Source organism: Lolium rigidum, chromosome 7 (genome assembly GCF_022539505.1).
Source record: "Lolium rigidum isolate FL_2022 chromosome 7, APGP_CSIRO_Lrig_0.1, whole genome shotgun sequence".
Taxonomy (NCBI): domain Eukaryota; kingdom Viridiplantae; phylum Streptophyta; class Magnoliopsida; order Poales; family Poaceae; genus Lolium; species Lolium rigidum.
Window position 1 is genome coordinate 282,503,716 of NC_061514.1, and position 17,220 is coordinate 282,520,935.

Below are 17,220 nucleotides of genomic sequence, written 5' to 3' on the forward strand. Positions count from 1 at the left end.
AGCTAAATATCATTGATTCAAGGAGTATAGCTTGACCATCTTGCAAACACACATTTGTCTCAAAACTTTATTTGGTTTAGATGTGGGCATGGAAATAGGGGGAGTGCGGTTTAGATGTGGGCATGGAAATAGGGGGAGTGTCTCAAAAAAGGAGTACTGCTATGGACCCATAGTCCAGGGTGGACTACTCACACATCGATCCGGAGGCGATCATGGCGATGAAGAGACCTCCGGGAGATGATTCCCCTCTCCGGCAGGGTGCCGGAGGCGATCTCTGAATCCCCGAGATGGGATTGGCGGCGGCGGCGTCTGCGGAAGGTTTTCCGTATCGTGGCTCTCGGTGCGGGGGTTTCGCGACGAAGGCTTTAAGTAGGCGGAAGGGCAGGTCAAGGGGCGTCACGAGGGGCCCACACAACGGGGCCGCGCGGCCGGCACTGCGGCGGCGCCGCCTTGTTGTGTCGCCACCTCGTGGCCCCGCTTCGCTTCCTCTCCGGTCTTCTGGAAGCTTCGTGCAAAAATAGGACCCTGGGCGTTGATTTCGTCCAATTCCGAGAATATTTCCTTACTAGGATTTCTGAAACCAAAAACAGCAGAAAACGACAAGCGGCTCTTTCGGGCAATTTTGCACGCTTTGCACTAGGAGTAGTAACATTGCCAACACCAATTATTTTACCATTGATAGTAGGAGGTGTAGCAACATGTGAATCATTAACATTACTAGTGGTGGTAATAGTCCAAACTTTAGCTACATTATTCTCTTTAGCTAGTTTTTCGTTTTCTTCTCTTTCCCACCTAGCATGCAATTCAGCCATCAATCTAATATTCTCATTAATTCGAACTTGGATGGCATTTGCTGTAGTAACAATTTTACTATCAATATCCTTATTAGGCATAACTTTCAATTTTAAAAGATCAACATCAGAGGCAAGACTATCAACCTTAGAAGCAAGAATATCAATTTTATCAAGCTTTTCCTCAACAGATTTGTTAAAAGCAGTTTGTGTACTAATAAATTATTTAAGCATGGCTTCAAGACCAGGGGGTACACTCCTATTATTGTTGTAAGAATTCCCATAAGAATTACCATAACTATTACCATTAGCGGAAGGATATGGCCTATAGTTGTTACCAGAATTATTCCTATAAGCATTGTTGTTGAAATTATTATTTTTAATGAAATTCACATCAACATGTTCTTCTTGGGCAACCAATGAAGCTAAAGGAACATTATTAGGATCAACATTAGATCTACCATTCACAAGCATAGACATAATAGCATCAATCTTATCACTCAAGGAGGAGGTTTCTTCAACAGAATTTACCTTCTTACCTTGTGGAGCTCTTTCCGTGTGCCATTCGAGTAATTTGTCATCATATCATCAAGAAGCTTTGTTGCCGCCCCCAAAGTAATGGACATAAAGGTACCTCCAGCAGCTGAATCCAATAGGTTCCGCGAAGAAAAATTCAATCCTGCATAAAAGGTTTGGATGATCATCCAAGTAGTTAGTCCATGGGTTGGGCAATTCTTTACCAAAGATTTCATTCTCTCCCATGCTTGAGCAACATGTTCATTATCTAATTGCTTAAAATTCATTATGCTACTTCTCAAAGATATAATTTTAGCGGGAGGATAATATCTACCAATAAAAGCATATTTACATTTAGTCCAAGAATCAATACTATTTCTAGGCGAGAGATAGCAACCAATCTTTAGCTCTTCCTCTTAAAGAGAAAGGAAACAATTTTAATTTTATAATGTCACCATCTACATCCTTATACTTTTGCATTTCACATAGTTCAACAAAATTATTAAGATGGGCAGCGACATCATCGGAACTAACACCGAGAAAATTGCTCTCTCATAACAAGATTCGAGTAAAGCATGTTTAATTTCAAAGAATTCTGTTGTAGTAGCAGGTGGAGCAATAGGTGTGCATAGGAAATCATTATTATTTGTGCTAGTGAAGTCACACAACTTAGTATTCTCAACAGTACCCATTTTAACAGTAGTAAATAAAGTAAACTAAATAAAGTAAATGCAAGTAACTAATTTTTTTGTGTTTTTGATATAGAGAGCAAGACAGTAAATAAAGTAAATGCAAGCAACTAATTTTTTTTGTGTTTTTGATATAAGAGCAAACAAAGCAGTAAATAAAGTAAAGCAAGACAAAAACAAAGTAAAGAGATTGGATGTGGAAGACTCCCCTTGCAGCGTGTCTTGATCTCCCCGGCAACGGCGCCAGAAAAAGAGCTTGATGCGTGCAGTTAACACACGTCCGTTGGGAACCCCAAGAGGAAGGTGTGATGCGTACAATAGCAAGTTTTCCCTCGGAAAGAAACCAAGGTTTATCGAACCGGTAGGAGCCAAGAAGCACGTTGAAGGTTGATGGCGGCGGAGTGTAGTGCGGCACAACACCGGGGATTCCGGCGCCAACTTGGAACCTGCACAACACAATCACGGAACTTTGCCCCAACGTAACGGTGAGGTTGTCAATCTCACCGGCTTCTCTGTAAACAAAGGATTAGATGTATAGTGTGGATGATGATGATTGTTTGCGAAGAACGAGTAAAGAACAATTGCGGTAGATTGTATTTCAGATGTAAAGAATAGGACCGGGGTCCACGGATCACTAGCGGTGTCTCTCCCATAAGATAAGCGAGATGTTGGGTGAACAAATTACGGTTGGGAAATTGACAAATAAAGAAGGTATAACAATGCACATACATATATCATGATGAGTACTATGAGATTTAATCGGGGCATTACGACAAAGTACATAGACCGCTATCCGGCATGCATCTATGCCTAAAAAGTCCACTTTCGGGTTATCATCCAGAACCCCTTCCGGTATTAAGTTGTAAACAACGAGACAATTGCATTAAGTATGGTGCGTAATGTAATCAACACAAATATCCTTAGACAAAGCATCGATGTTTTATCCCTAGTGGCAACAAGCACATCCACAACCTTAGAACTTTCCATCACTTGTCCCAGATTTAATGGAGGCATGAACCCACTATCGAGCATAAATACCCCCTCTTGGAGTCACAAGTATCAACTTGGCCAGAGCCTCTACTAGCAACGGAGAGCATGCAAGAACAAAAATAACACATATGATAGATTGATAATCAACTTGACATAGTATTCAATATTCATCGGATCCTAACAAACACAACATGAAGGATTACAAATAGATGATCTTGATCATGATAGGCAGCTCACAAGATCTAACATGATAGCACAATGAGGAGAAGACAACCATCTAGCTACGCTATGGACCCATAGTCCAGGGGTGGACTACTCACACATCGATCCGGAGGCGATCATGGCGATGAAGAGACCTCCGGGAGATGATTCCCCTCTCCGGCAGGGTGCGGAGGCGATCTCCTGAATCCCCGAGATGGGATTGGCGGCGGCGGCGTCTCCGGAATGTTTTCCGTATCGTGGCTCTCGGTGCGGGGGTTTCGCGACGAAGGCTTTAAGTAGGCGGAAGGGCAGGTCAAGGGGCGTCACGAGGGCCCACACAACAGGGCTGCGCGGCCGGCACCAGGCCGCGCCGCCTTGTTGTGTCGCCACCTTGTGGCCCCACTTCGTTTCCTCTCCGGTCTTACGGAAGCTTCGTGCAAAAATAGGACCACGGGCGTTGATTTCGTCCAATTCCGAGAATATTTCCTTACTAGGATTTCCGAAACCAAAAACAGCGAGAAAACAACAATCGGCTCTTCGACATCTCGTCAATAGGTTAGTGCCGGAAAATGCATAATAATGACATATAATGTGTATAAAACATGTGAGTATCATCATAAAAGTAGCATGGAACATAAGAAATTATAGATACGTTTGGGACGTATCAGTATTCAAACGTACCTCGCGTACCTACGGCGCTCTCCTTGCTTTCCAGATTATGATGTGGTACAGTTTTAAGGCCGACATGGAGACTATGACAAAGGAGTTGCCGAAGGATCATGATGGGCAAGTTGTTGATCTGAGCCTTTTCAAAGTTTCTGAACGGAAATGTGCGCTGCAGCTTCTTGGATTGGTTTCGTCCAACAAATCTTCTACTAGGAAGACTGGCCCAAGCTTATCGACTCAGACCCAGGCTCCTTGACTTTAGTCTTTTCTGTATTCTTCACCGTTTGGTTTGAATAATGCCCTATTTGAAAGGATTTTTTTTAATGAATTCCGTACTGGCAATGTAGTCAGTATCTTCTTATTTTAATCGCAATGTTGTCTCATATATTCCTTGACACACTTAACGGTGTATCTTGCAGGTGGCTCCTGTACCTTCCTTTGTCGAAAGTTCCTCGGCCAACAATTCTGAAAATTATCGGCTTCAGCGTATGCGTACGCGTATTCACCAGTTGGAACAGGATATGCGTGGCCTACATGCCATGGCTGCTATTATAAAGAAAAAGGGCGAACTAGCCATTGATGCAGAGCGCTATGCAATGACTGAATTGCACAAGGCAACAGAAAGCTTGAACTGTAAGTGCTTTTAGTTTCTTCTTTTATTTTCCTTAATGCCGCCGAAAATCTTCTGATGCTATATCTACCATCTCCTTCGATAGTCATAGCTCTGAATTTATCAGAAGAGAACAACCGCTTTCACGAACGCGTAGATGCTTTGATCAGTCTAGATCTTTTCGACAAAGTCTTACGAAAGAATCAATCAAAGGTTGCCACAGTCGCTAAATTTCAAGATCGGGTGCATCAAGTACACCAGTTCTTTGATAAATGCTACACGTGATTGAGGATGATCTGGAAGACGATGTTTCCTTTAAAATAAGTTCCTCCAACATTGCTGACTTTGATGTCGAAGTTTAGCAATGCCAAAAAGGTCCAGAGTTTGATTCGTGCACAACTTCTTGCAGGAGCTGAAACAGCTTTTGCTTTTGTGCTATCGAAACAACTGCCAATCTAATGTCAATTGCAAATGCTGACGGTGATATAAGTCAATATTATCCTGTAGTGAAGGTTTCTGCTGCTATTGTAATCGAGAGGCTGGAAGACAGCTCAAAAGTAGATGCCCCAACAGAATCTTCATAAGAACAAATTTGTGCTCTTATTGTAGCAATATTTTGTCTATACTAGATACTTTGTTGCAGCCAAATATTCGGGTGCATTATGTGTATGATGTAAATTTTGTTGGAGATATCATATTTTGCTATGTTTGGCGAAACACGACTTTCTCTTGATATTTTCTTCAGGTGCCGTTAGCACATTTTTGTTGTCCAAAGAGCAATTCTTGATGCTCCTTAGAAATTTCTTAGGCATCGTTAATGCTATTGTACGAAAGTTATCGGAGGAGAATTTTTTGAGTGATCAGCTCATATTGCAGGTTCACTGAACCCGTAGTAATTTGCAACTTCGCTTCAACCGACGATGTATGTTTTGGCGAATCGAGGAAACTGTGCCTGCCGTCGACTTCGTCGCTCTTTAGTTCTTCCTTTGTTTGAAGTACCGTGCTGGGTCTTGTTGTTTTTTTCTTTGTAAATAGTCTTTATCCTCAGCATCTGCAACACTCGCTTTTTCTTGAGGCTTTTAGCGAAGGACAATTGTATATTATTGTAAATCCCGGTTGTTTTACTTTCTATTGCAGCGCTCATATTTTGTCGAGGCATTAGATGGTAATTTCGGGCATAATCAATGAAGACGACCCTCGATCATTTTTTATCGAGTTCATTTGGTCGAAGTCAATATTCGTGGTATTGTGCGAATGAAATCTTGAAGAATCACGTTCAGGTGTCCCGAATCAATTTTAGCACGAATAAACGAAAACTGAGTCTTTATTAATAAGTCGATGACTATAATATAAGATAATACTGCTTAAAGCTAAAAAGCCTTATTTAAAGTAAATTCCTAAGAAAGATAAAGGTGCAGATTGCCGCTTGTCTTCTTTATGCAAGAGAAGGGTCCTTGTCGTTATCCACGCATAAGGAGCCGGTAGCTCTGGAGATGCCAATAGTTTCTGAAGCAGCATTGATGTTTTCCTTGGAAGTACTTGTGGTGATTGCCAGATTGATGGTTCCTTCGACTGAGGTTTTATTGTCAACTGTCGAAAGTTCAATGGCTGGAACTGCTACTGCAGAATCGTCTGGCTTCTTCTTCAATTTCTTGATGCTATCATCATCCTTGAGTTTGGGATCCTTATCTCGAAGAGCTAGCTGTTTGGAGGGGAAGTCGATAACTTCTTGCTTTACTCCAAATTTGGCAGCAATCTTCTGAAACTCGCGATCACAATTATCCGAGCGAGAGAAACTTCCATGGACTGTAATATTAGTCCCATTGTTGCCCGACATTTTTAGCTTGAGATATGTGTAATGTGGCACATCCATGAACTTAGCATAAGCTGGTCTCCCAAGTATAGCGTCGTACTGTGATTCCCAATACACTACCTCGAACTCAATTCTTTCTTTCCTGAAATTGTCAGGTTTGCCGAAGACGTCACTCAAAGAAATCTTGCCGAGAGAATATGCTGGCAAAGTAGGAAAGATGCCATGGAAACATGTATCTAATTCTTCCAACATGTTTGTCGCGATGCCCATATTTTTGACTGTGCTGGCGAAGATCAGATTCAATCCGCTGCCGCCATCCATGAATACTTTGCTCATACTAAACCCTCCGATTTGTGCTTCTGTTACCAAAGCGGCATGACCTGGTTTTGGGATAGACATCGGATGATCAGCTCTGCTGAACAGAGCGCTGTGTGACGACCAGTCGATGCATTCTAGAATATTGGCCATGGTACTTTCTACGATGTTGATTTCTTGTGTGAGTTTCTTCATCTCCCTCCTAGAAACACCAGTTTTGTGAATCATGCTCATCTGCCCCCGTGGCGGAGGAAAGGCTTCATTAGAATTGCAAGTTTGAACTTGCTGGACTTGGTGGAGAGTTGAGTTTAGCTGATGGGGCCCCTATTCTGTGTGAGAGGAATCGCGCGCGTGTTGAGGCGGAGGTGGTGGCGGATTCGTCTGCTGCGGTTGCCTTGAATCGTAGAATTTCTGCATTTCAATGAACTGTCGACAATCTTTGAGCAAATGACTCGACTTCTTAACGTTATCCTTAGAATCGATATATGCATGCATGTAACAAGGAGCATTTAACTGCTCAGCGAAGGGTAACTCTGGGACCCTTGGAGGTCGCTCCTTATAGTTACCACGATTTCCTCCTGAATTACTGTGATTGTTATCTCGACGATCGTCACGCCTATCATCATACCGATCGTCTCGTCGGTCGGAATATCCAGCAGCCACAATGTTAGTATCATCATATCCGCGGTCCTTCCTCTTCTTGCGGCTTTCTCGTCGATGACCCGAATCATGTCTCGGCTGGCCGGTCATCATCTTCATCGTCGTTGCGTGGGCGTGGTTTCCTAACGTGATCTTCTCCATTTGCCCAGCTATTAGCAATCTCCATCAGTTTGGTGATAGTTTTTGGCTTCTTCCGGCAAAGTTCTTTGATGTATGATTCTCGTCGGATACCGTCACTGAAGGCGTCGACTGCTCTATCAACAGAAACATCTTCGCCAGCATTTAAATTTTGGTAAAGCGCCCGATGTATGTGAGCATCGATTCCTTCGGTTTCTGCTGACAATGACACAATTCTTCGATTCCAACTGGCATTTTGTAAGTTGCCTGAAAGTTTTTGACGAAAGCATCAACTAAATCGTCCCAGGACTTAATAGATCCTTTCGGCATGCCTCTCAACCATGCCCGTGCCGAATCTTTCAAGTAAAGCTGCAAGCATTGCATCGCCGCTATTTGATTTCCCTTGTGTAAGATCACCGTTTGGAGGTAATCATCTATCCACGACCTTGGCTCCTGCTGACCGTCATACTTGGCTGCATCGGTAGGAGTAGGCTTGAATCTCTTTGGTGGCATTGCCTCCCGAATCTTCTAACTTAAACAATCGGCTCCTCGTAGCTCGCCATCGTATTCCTGGGTTTCTTCAGAGTCATCGCTATCATATCCTTCCCTTGCAGCACGTCGTCCTCGAGCTTTGTCGATTCTGCTTTGTGTGATGTCATCTCGAGCGTCTTTCGAGCGATGCCTGGACCCGCTACCGTGATGTACAGTTTTCTCCTTTCTAGGGGCGAGTTTGTCCCCAAGGATTGCGAGGCTTTCTAGGGCACCTCGATGGGCTTGTGCTATCGGCCCATTGGCTGTCGGCTGATGGCTGATTAAGTAAGCTGCGAGGTTGGTTGTTGCACCTTCGACAGTCTTTGGCCTGAGCATGCCTGCTGTGTCCATAGTTATAAAGGAGTTCGAAAAGTTTGAAGTTATCTCCCTTGCGTCTTCTTCCAAAAGTCGCGGCATCCTTGGTCGATATCTTCCTGAACCTTGGTTGCTTCGAGAAGCGCTACCATGTGACATTTTGCGTCGTTCACTGGATTGATTAGCCGCAAGTTTGCGTCACTCAAGATTGGCCTGCTCGTTTGATAATCGCTGTCGATTCCTTTGAAGGAGAGTATGGTAAGCATTGAGAATTCCTGCCGGAGTTCCAGAAGAAAACCGAGTATTGTTGATCACAACAGCGCGGGAAATTTCCCACTCTTCCTCAGTAATAGTATAGTCGCTATCATCGTTGCCTGCGATGTGTTCATCATTGCGGCGCCAGTTGTTACGTGGGGAGCGTTCTCCTTCGTTTCTGTTAACTAGGTTGAGGATCGCATAGATTTGATGATGCCATGACGATGTTGTCGATACTTTCTTCATCCGAAGAGTAATTGGCACTACAGACAAACGGTGCGTCATCTGAGCCCAATCCATGCCTAGTGTCGCAGTTGAGGCAATAGTATGACGTTAAATCGGACGATGTAGAGTCATCGGATCCAATGGACATAGATGATGTTGAACGACACGGAGTCGATGGTGATGAAGATGGTGTCGATGGTGGTGAAGACGGTGTCGATGGTGATGAAGAGATCGCCAGACCGATCGAAATCGGAGTCGATGCAGTGGACCCTGCTGCCGTTGATGATGGAGTCCTGATTGCGTTGGAGACGAATGGATCGGGCAATCGAAGGATTCCCTCGGTGTTGATGCGGTAGTGGACGCTCCCGAACGTCATACCGAGCCCGCCTTGCAGGTCTGAAAAGATCGGACGAGACGAGTCGCTGTGCGGAGTAAACTCGAAGGACCCGAATCGAATCGAGTTCCCAGAGCTTGGTGATGAAGGGGCCGACGAAAGCGTCGGTGATGCTGGTGGAATCGTGGACGACATGACTGAAGTAGCCGATGACGAATCTTGTGCCAACATGTTTCCCACAGACGGCGCCAATTATCAAGGGTACTCCTCGGCAGTGCCCACCTTTTGGGGCTTAGGGTTGATGGAATCCTGCAGGCTGACACGAGACATCAGATACCAAACAAACGGGGAGAGAGATTTACCCAGGTTCGGGGCCCTCGATGAGGTAAAACCCTTACTTCTTGCTTGTCTGATCTTGATTATCGAGAATATCGGGTTACAATGGGGTAGCCGAAGGCTTTGGCTATGAAATCGTCGAGAGGCTAAGATTTATAATGACCTAGCTCTAGCCTTGCGGTGGTTATGCTAAGTTGATTGTGTGTCCCTCGGCAGACTCTCTCCTAGCCTTTATATTGTGTGCCAGGTCTCGAGAGGTCTGCCCGGGTACGACTAGGTTACAAAGAGTTCCACGTCTAAACTTTCCTTGTTCTTCGTCTTCTTGCCTTGCTCACCAAGTATATTTCTTTGGAACCGACCTGGCGGCCCACCTTGGCCTATGGATGATCTTCATGGGCCCCTGGTTGGGCTATAAGAGGTAGCACAATACAAGTTACCTGAAGGGTAATGCCCACATCAACGTCTGCTTGGGACCGACCAAGTTCCGCAATCTTCTACTTTAGATGGTGTGTTGACAAGGAGAGTCCTTTGGAGTTGTGGTTCTTCGGAGTCGTCTAGCGCCGGTGGAGACGCGGCTTTGTGGTGGTGGCTGTCTTTGGACTAGCCGGTGTGGAGTTGGTGCTACGCTCGTTGCTCGAGTGGGAGCGTTCTTGTACTTAAATCTCTGCCTTCTATAAAATTATGGTACATCTTTAACGTACTCGCGAAACTCCCACCAATACTGTCTAATCAGTTTTGTAATATATCGTCACAACTCACGAAGGCCGAACGGGAGTTTAAAAATACTCATAATATATGTGTAAACAGTTTCCGAGACAGAAAAGGAACATGGCATAATCTCATGCTGTGACCTGTGTGGAAGCATGGGAGCAGTTCAAGATTTGGTCAGACAGAAGGTACTTTTCATTCCCGGAGGCATGTCCAGAAGACTTCAAGAATTATGGCACCTCGGAGGTACAGGTAAGGAGGGATCTGGCCAAATACAAGAGCAACCCCAGAATGGACTAGTGTTTGCTCTCCAAAGCACGTAAATTTTATAATGTGCTATAATATGTTAAATTTTATATACTATTGATAGGGGTCTTAAGAAATGGTCAGCAAAGATGTCGTGCCAAACAAACAATTAAAAATACCCTATAATAAGAAAAATTAATACACACTAATCTCAAGTAAATATGTCTACCCTTATTTATCCTGTGTGCAAAAGATAATTGACATTGAGTCATTGATCTTTCAAATGATGACAAAAAATAAACAGATAATATGACCGTGTAAAAAGTACAGGTGATATAATAAACACGACAAAGTTTAGTATGTAGTAGCTCACAGATCCAACTGCTATTACATCACTATACGTACCAAATGCATGTTGCAATATGATGTGCCATAATCTCTCATCTGGTCCTAAGCATAGGGGGAAAAAGGACCACAGAATGGAGCACATATCTTGCCTGAACAAAACAACATAATATGTGCACGTTAGCAGGTGTATCAGCAGCTCAGTACAAGCTAGAGTGTGCACAACTGCATATATGCCAGTTTCCTCTTGTCCAGCTGCTTGCTCTCAGTGTGCTCTAGGTCAACCGGAAGTCAGATCAAACAACACATCCAAAGGAACTTCGGATCAAACAGAGAACATGTACACTATGTGAGACAATTATGGTAAGCGTGTAGGTAATCGATTTCTAGCCTTTAATGTCAGCGACAGATTCATAGAGGTCAGCTTGTGTAAACTGGTTCTTCCCAGACTTTGGTGTTCTTTTTGGGATCGTCGCAGAGGGCAAGATCATTATCAAATTCTTTCATTGTCTTCACAAATGTCCTTGCTCCTTGCATGATTAACCTTTCCACCATGAATAGCTGGTAGTTGTTCTCGATTATTGGCTTCAGTATGCTACTGAAGTTAGATGAGTATGCTAACTTGTACCTGCCACACATAATACCGGAAACACAGATTAATCTTTGACGGTTGTCACTGGGAACTACATGCACATTGTGTAACCAAACATAGCTAGTGGTCAAGAACATATTTATCTGTGAGAGATAAAAGCATGCCATAGATAAAATCACGATAATTCCAGATAGGGAGGCAGATTACTTAAGCACTACAGCTCCTAGTTGAATCACTTAAGAATGCTCAGTTTCTGAAGCAGCTGGAAACAAAAGAATAATATCCTTAGCCTTGGTTGCTTGGTTAATTGAACAGTCAAACAAAGATCACTCGGTTGCGCTAAACTGTTTGCAGAAAACAATTCTAACGTGATCATAGCCAAGATCCTGAACTGTGATGCAAGAAGAACAGCTTTCACAAGGTGTTACCTTTACCTGTCTGATAGAGGTGCGAAGAAGCCAGGTGTCCTTTCATTTGAAGCAATGAAAACAGTACGACCTTTAGGAATCCACCTTGCGATCCTTTTCTTGATGAACTCAGGACGGGTATCTCTGTCCAGATGAGGATGGAGGCTCCTCTCAACACCAAATCTATCCTTCCTATTCTTCAGTAGGTCACCCCGTCTTACATGAATAGCATCATAATCACCTAGTATCTCTTTCATCTGAAGAGAGCACATCAGTTCAGTTACAAGATAAGACTGCCATATCAGTAAACATGAACATACAATAAGTTTTTCATAAAGGAGATACTATGATCTTATGTCAGTCTGACCAACTATAAAGAACTAACGAAGACCAAAAGAACTTTTTCTACCAAATTCAAGGGCAAGAGCTGTCCATAGCATGCCTTACAACTTCAATAGGTTCCAAAGTTCTTTTAACACAAGCAGGATATAGCTAACATAAGCACAATTCAGTTCTTGGGCTAAGATCAAGGAAGAGGCAAGGTCTTGGGCCACAACAGGAGCAAAGGGGCTCAGGGATGTACTGCCTGTAACCTGGGATGTTCACTAATTTCAAACCCCATATTATCGCTATGTAAACCTCTTAGGAGGCATGTAACAACTTCTGTCTTTTCAATGATATGATTCCTTTGCATTTTCTCGAAAAAAAATTCCAGTTGACACATAAAGCAAGGATTGTTCGAGTGATAGCACACATCATATTCCAAGAACAAATATAGCACCTCTGGAGGGTACCTGAACAAAATCCCATGATAGCATACTACACAGTATAGTCGCTAATGAGTTAACATTCAATAGGAAGACGAACACTGCCCTGCTTATGACATGTGTTAAAATGATATAACTGTATCAGTATATCTAAGGGAAGTGCAGATTTTTGTTTATTTGGAGGATATGGAACCTCAGAGCTTTTAACTAAGAAACTGGCATTCGACTAGCATGGTTACTCTGGTAAGGTTTTAAGGATTTGAGTTTCAGGTCATATTATTTTCCGTCAGGCAACAACAAAACCCACATGAATTTCCGCATTCCACAGCTCATGACAGAGCAACAAAATCCACATGATTTATTTTGAAGGAAAATGGCAAGGAAAGCCCCAGCAGTAGATAGGAACCCAAAATTGCCTTTGCTCATATGGTGGAATTCTACATCCATTCCCTCAAACAAGTGAGTTAGGTTCACTTGCTGGACCCACACGATTTAGCGAATCAAAGCATAATGAAAATCAAGAATAAGATAAAAACGGACGAAACAAGTTAGTGAGACAAAAGAGTTGTCCTCGGCAGGTTGGAGTAATCAGTTTCATAAGCATTTGACAGTTGGCTAAAAACAATCTTATGAAAATGTACCTCATTTGCTGCATCCCTCAGTTTTCTTGCTGGCATAGTTGGCAGAAAAGTGTACGGCAACATCACAGAGCTACGCCTGGTCCGGTCCTTACACTCCATAAACCTGAACTGTAATGATGATTAAGGTCTATTCTCAAAGGTATAGGAACAGCATACAAATTTGTTTTTTTGCGATCATTAACACTTTAAGGCCGTCCAAAAAATGCGAATGACAGAACATAAGAACCCCTGATGGAGTTGCATTCTTACCAAGCAAGAGGACTTGCGGTACGGTTTATAAGGAGAGCATCTGAGTAAAGTGGATTGTCTCTGAGTTCATCTCTGCTAACCCCTTGCACATGCGCCACATCCCCCTCTCCTAGCTTCGTACTTCTCGATACTATCCCATACCATGACTTGGGATTGTCCAAAATGACAGGTACATTTTTCGATATGAGGTCGATATCATATAACGATTCCATTGCAGAAGAACTGGTTCCCCATCTGCCAAACATTGAGCTCACGTATTCAAATTCTGACTCAATCAGACAAAAATGCAGTAGGCAGACCAAAGGATGGATGTGCGGCTAGTGTAAGAAGCCAAACCTTTGGTCCGAAGTAGCATTGCTTGAATCAAGTGCCCCTTTTGTATTGTGCACTGAACTAAGGCACATCCTTGACGGCATGACAAATATTCTGCAGAGCAACCAAGATGGAGTGTCAATGCAGATTAGCATATCCCATATTACACACAGCATTCTGTACCAATTAGTGCACTGAACATGGATTATCACGTGCACAATTAAGAATCGTAATCTACAAATATTTCACCATCGGATTGATTACGCATTCCCGTTCCGTTGGATGCAAGAATTGGTTGATTTTACTTACCTGTCGAGGAAGAGGGCTTCCTCGAGGGCGCAGCGGAGGCTGGACTCCTGGTGTCCCAGGCCGGCGCAGGAGGCGCAGTGCTTGCCGGGGCAGTCGACGCGGGCGCCCCAGTAGAGGTACTTGCGGCTGCTGTCCCTCTTGTCGAGGAGGCTCCTGGGCTGGAACCCCATGTAGGAGAGCGAGTCGGTGAGCGAGAGGACGCAGATGATGGAGAGGACCGCCCCGGTGACGACGGCGGCGAGGAGCGCCCTCGCGGTGGTCAGCGGCAGCGGGCTTCGCCTGCTGTGGCCGCCGGTGATCCGGTAGGGGATCGCCATGGGAGGGAGGAGGATGAGACCGAGAGAGAGAGCCAACGTGGTGCGTAAAATTGTCTATTGTTTAATTCTATTCTACCCAGATAATATGGACCGTGTTGTTTACGGCCCAATGGGTCGAGATCTCCTTTGGTTTTCTTCAACGAGAAGTTTACGTGACTCCAAAAAAAACGAGAAGTTTACCTGGCTGCATTAATGGATCTTGTTAGTCAACTCCTTGGTTCCCTACACTTCAAAAAGAAACTCCTTGGTTCCCTGATGAAACCCTAGTGAGTAAATCTTGGGTTCTTCTCAAAAGAAATTGGCCAAGGGAGAAGCTAGAGGGGAATAACATAAAATTTTCTAGGTTTGTAGCCTTGCGAGCTGAACCTATAGCCTTCGTGATGCATTGTTCTCATCAAAACCTGATGCATTTCAAAAAAAAAAAAAGGTTCAACCCATGTAGCTCCGCCCCGCCGTTGGCAAACGAGTTAGGGACCTGGTTCCATCGGTTTCCTCATCTGTGGTGTCATTTTTTGGCACTAAAAAGGTGATGGTGGGACTCTTGATCGTCCTTTTGAGTGGAACTTTAGTTGTGGCTCCTTTGCCACCTCGATCTTCTCCTCAACCTATATAGTTTGACGAGACAACCATTTGAGAAAGTGTGTATCCGCGATCTAATATTTGCATCAAATGGAGTGGAAACGCATGCATATGTTCATAACCTTCGAGGTTACTCCAGTTTGTGTTGGCTTTCATCTTTTGTAGTTTGTTCACGAGAGTGATAGTGACAAATCAAGATGCAAAGAACGAGATAGATATGAAGACCTCGAAGCACCTTGATGTAATTTAAGTTTTCTTTTGTTTTCATATCTTTCACAGTTTGAGATAGTACTTTTTTTGGGTAATTCATGCTTACAATTTTTGTGTCTTTGGCTTTGTTAAGCTCATATAAACCTGATGCATTTGGCTTTGTTAAGCTCACATGTAGTGCAATTTTTTTTTAACCCCGATGCATGTGCATCAGGTTCAACCCACGAGGCTCTGCCCGTGTCCTTGGCAAGGCGAGCTAGGGACCTTCATCGGTTTCCTCATCTCTAGTGTCATTTTTTGCACTAAAAAGAAGATGTTGGGACTCTTGATCATCCATTCGAGTGGAACTTCAGTTGTGTTCCATTTTTTGTGTCTTTGGCGGCACTATCCTAGGCTCCTAGCGGTGGAGATGATATCAAGTGTAACAAACATTACATGGCTATGTCCTCGTCTTAGTGTGGTCATTGTGACAGATATCAAAGAACATATGGTTGCTTTGATCCGAGCTGATTGATGGTCTGTGATCCAGGGGTTTTATCTCCGGTGGTTCAGTATAACTTGGTGGTTGTGGTTGTGGTAGTGATGGTGGTGGTGGTGGTGGTATGTTTGTTTTTTTGTCATTGATGCTCTTATTTTGCTCTTTTGCAACCTCGGTCTTCTTCTCGACCTATAGGGTGACGAGACAACATGTGTATGTTTCACGATCTAATATTCTCATCAATGGAGTGGCAACTCATGCATATATTCATAACCTTCGAGGTTACTCCAGTTTGTGTTGGCTTTGATCTTTTGTAAACAAATCAAGATGCAAAAAACAAGATAGATAGGAAGACCTCGGAGCACCTTTATGTAATTTAAGTTTTGTTTTGTCAGATATCTTTATTGTTAGTGTTCGTCCATGATTTCACAATTTTAGATAGTACATTTTTTTGGGTAATTAATGTTTACCAAAAAATTGACAGGAATGCTTACAAAATTTTAATCAACCTTTAATGGTTACAAACTTACAATAGGCAAATATATTAGTATATAACCAGGTGAACCTTTAATGGTTACAACATACGATGCATGTAATGTACTACAAGAAGTTAGCGTCCCAATTTGTGCACTCAAGTTCAGAAGTTGTCAGGTCGATTTCCCAGCTTTCTTCAGCACGTAACTGACAATTCATGTTATATATCTTCAATAAAGAGACAATCTCGCAATGGGGATGTAGCTCAGATGGTAGAGCGCTCGCTTAGCATGCGAGAGGCACGGGGATCGATACCCCGCATCTCCATTTTTTAGCAGTGTTTTTAACGCATTTTTCCTTGATACAAGCATCTCCATTTTTTAGCAGTGTTTTTAACGCATTTTTCCTTGATACAACTGACACTGCCTTCTCCATCCACACATATGTATGGTGAAGAGCTACATATGAATAACCAGGTTTAAACCGTTAATTTTGTAGCTTATCAAAACATATATTCTTGCTCATTTTTGGCTCCGTTTTCTCCCTCCAACGCCTGAATTGCAAATTAGATGTTTCATGGTTTGAATGAACTTTCAATCATGCACCTTTCCCAGGCGACGGTCTGATCCAATATAGATAAACCGTTGGTGTCTTTTGAGACAGTTCAGTTTTCAAATAGAGCACAGGATGCGATACAGCTCGGTACGAAAATAAATTCTAAAAGCTCGTGTAATTTCTTTGAGCAAAGTCTCCAGCATTTGCCATGATCAGAGCTTTTAGTGTACTGAATCACCTCTAGTCTTTCAAGAAAACTTTCAGTCTGCACTCACTACCGAAGTTCTTGAGAACCCTGAATTGTCAGCCATTTCTTCTGCATCGTTAGCTGCAACCTTCGACACTAGCACCTCTTCCATGTCTTTTGAGGCAACCCTTCCTGTTTTTTCCTATTCTTTTTATGACCTTTCTGTTCATATCACACAAGTATAATCTGAGCAGTAATTTACTGCCTCTTCTTCGAGGAGCCAACTTTCTGTTCATGTATTTTGCAGGGTATTAAAGCCTGTATTAAACCTATTAGTACAAGAAGTAGCAAAGAAATGAACAGTACACGGTTTAAACCGGCACAAGAGTAGACAGACACATAGTCAAAAAATTGCCTTATTTGGGGCAACGGAGAAAGCACTGCAACTACAACGCAGACAGACATTGACAAACAGCAGTC

General features: G+C 43.2%; 1 protein-coding gene and 1 non-coding gene across 2 annotated transcripts; one reads left to right on the forward strand and one right to left on the reverse strand.

Annotated features, from left to right (window-relative positions):
• Window positions 1-11,083: 11,083 nt before the first annotated feature.
• Window positions 11,084-14,257, reverse strand: LOC124672847. The gene is made up of 6 exons (XM_047209012.1): window positions 13,941-14,257; window positions 13,656-13,745; window positions 13,320-13,553; window positions 13,071-13,173; window positions 11,690-11,919; window positions 11,084-11,291 (listed from the first exon to the last, which is right to left on the reverse strand). The coding sequence occupies exons 1-6, from the start codon at window positions 14,255-14,257 to the stop codon at window positions 11,084-11,086; spliced, it is 1,182 nt and encodes a 393-aa protein (XP_047064968.1).
• A 1,995-nt stretch (window positions 14,258-16,252) lies between these two features.
• Window positions 16,253-16,325, forward strand: TRNAA-AGC. Its single transcript has one exon. It is a non-coding gene; the product is annotated as a tRNA-Ala (tRNA).
• The last annotated feature ends 895 nt before the right edge of the window (window positions 16,326-17,220 follow it).

What these genes read in the sequence shown, in the direction of transcription:
- LOC124672847 (XM_047209012.1), bottom strand. Translation starts at nt 14,257, where the DNA reads ATGGCGATCCCCTACCGGATCACCGGCGGCCACAGCAGGCGAAGCCCG. An exon ending in GAAGCCCTCTTCCTCGACAG is followed by an intron (nt 13,746 to 13,940) that starts GTAAGTAAAATC and finishes GTTGCTCTGCAG; the next exon opens with AATATTTGTCATGCCGTCAA. An exon ending in TGAGGGATGCAGCAAATGAG is followed by an intron (nt 11,920 to 13,070) that starts GTACATTTTCAT and finishes TGCTCTCTTCAG; the next exon opens with ATGAAAGAGATACTAGGTGA.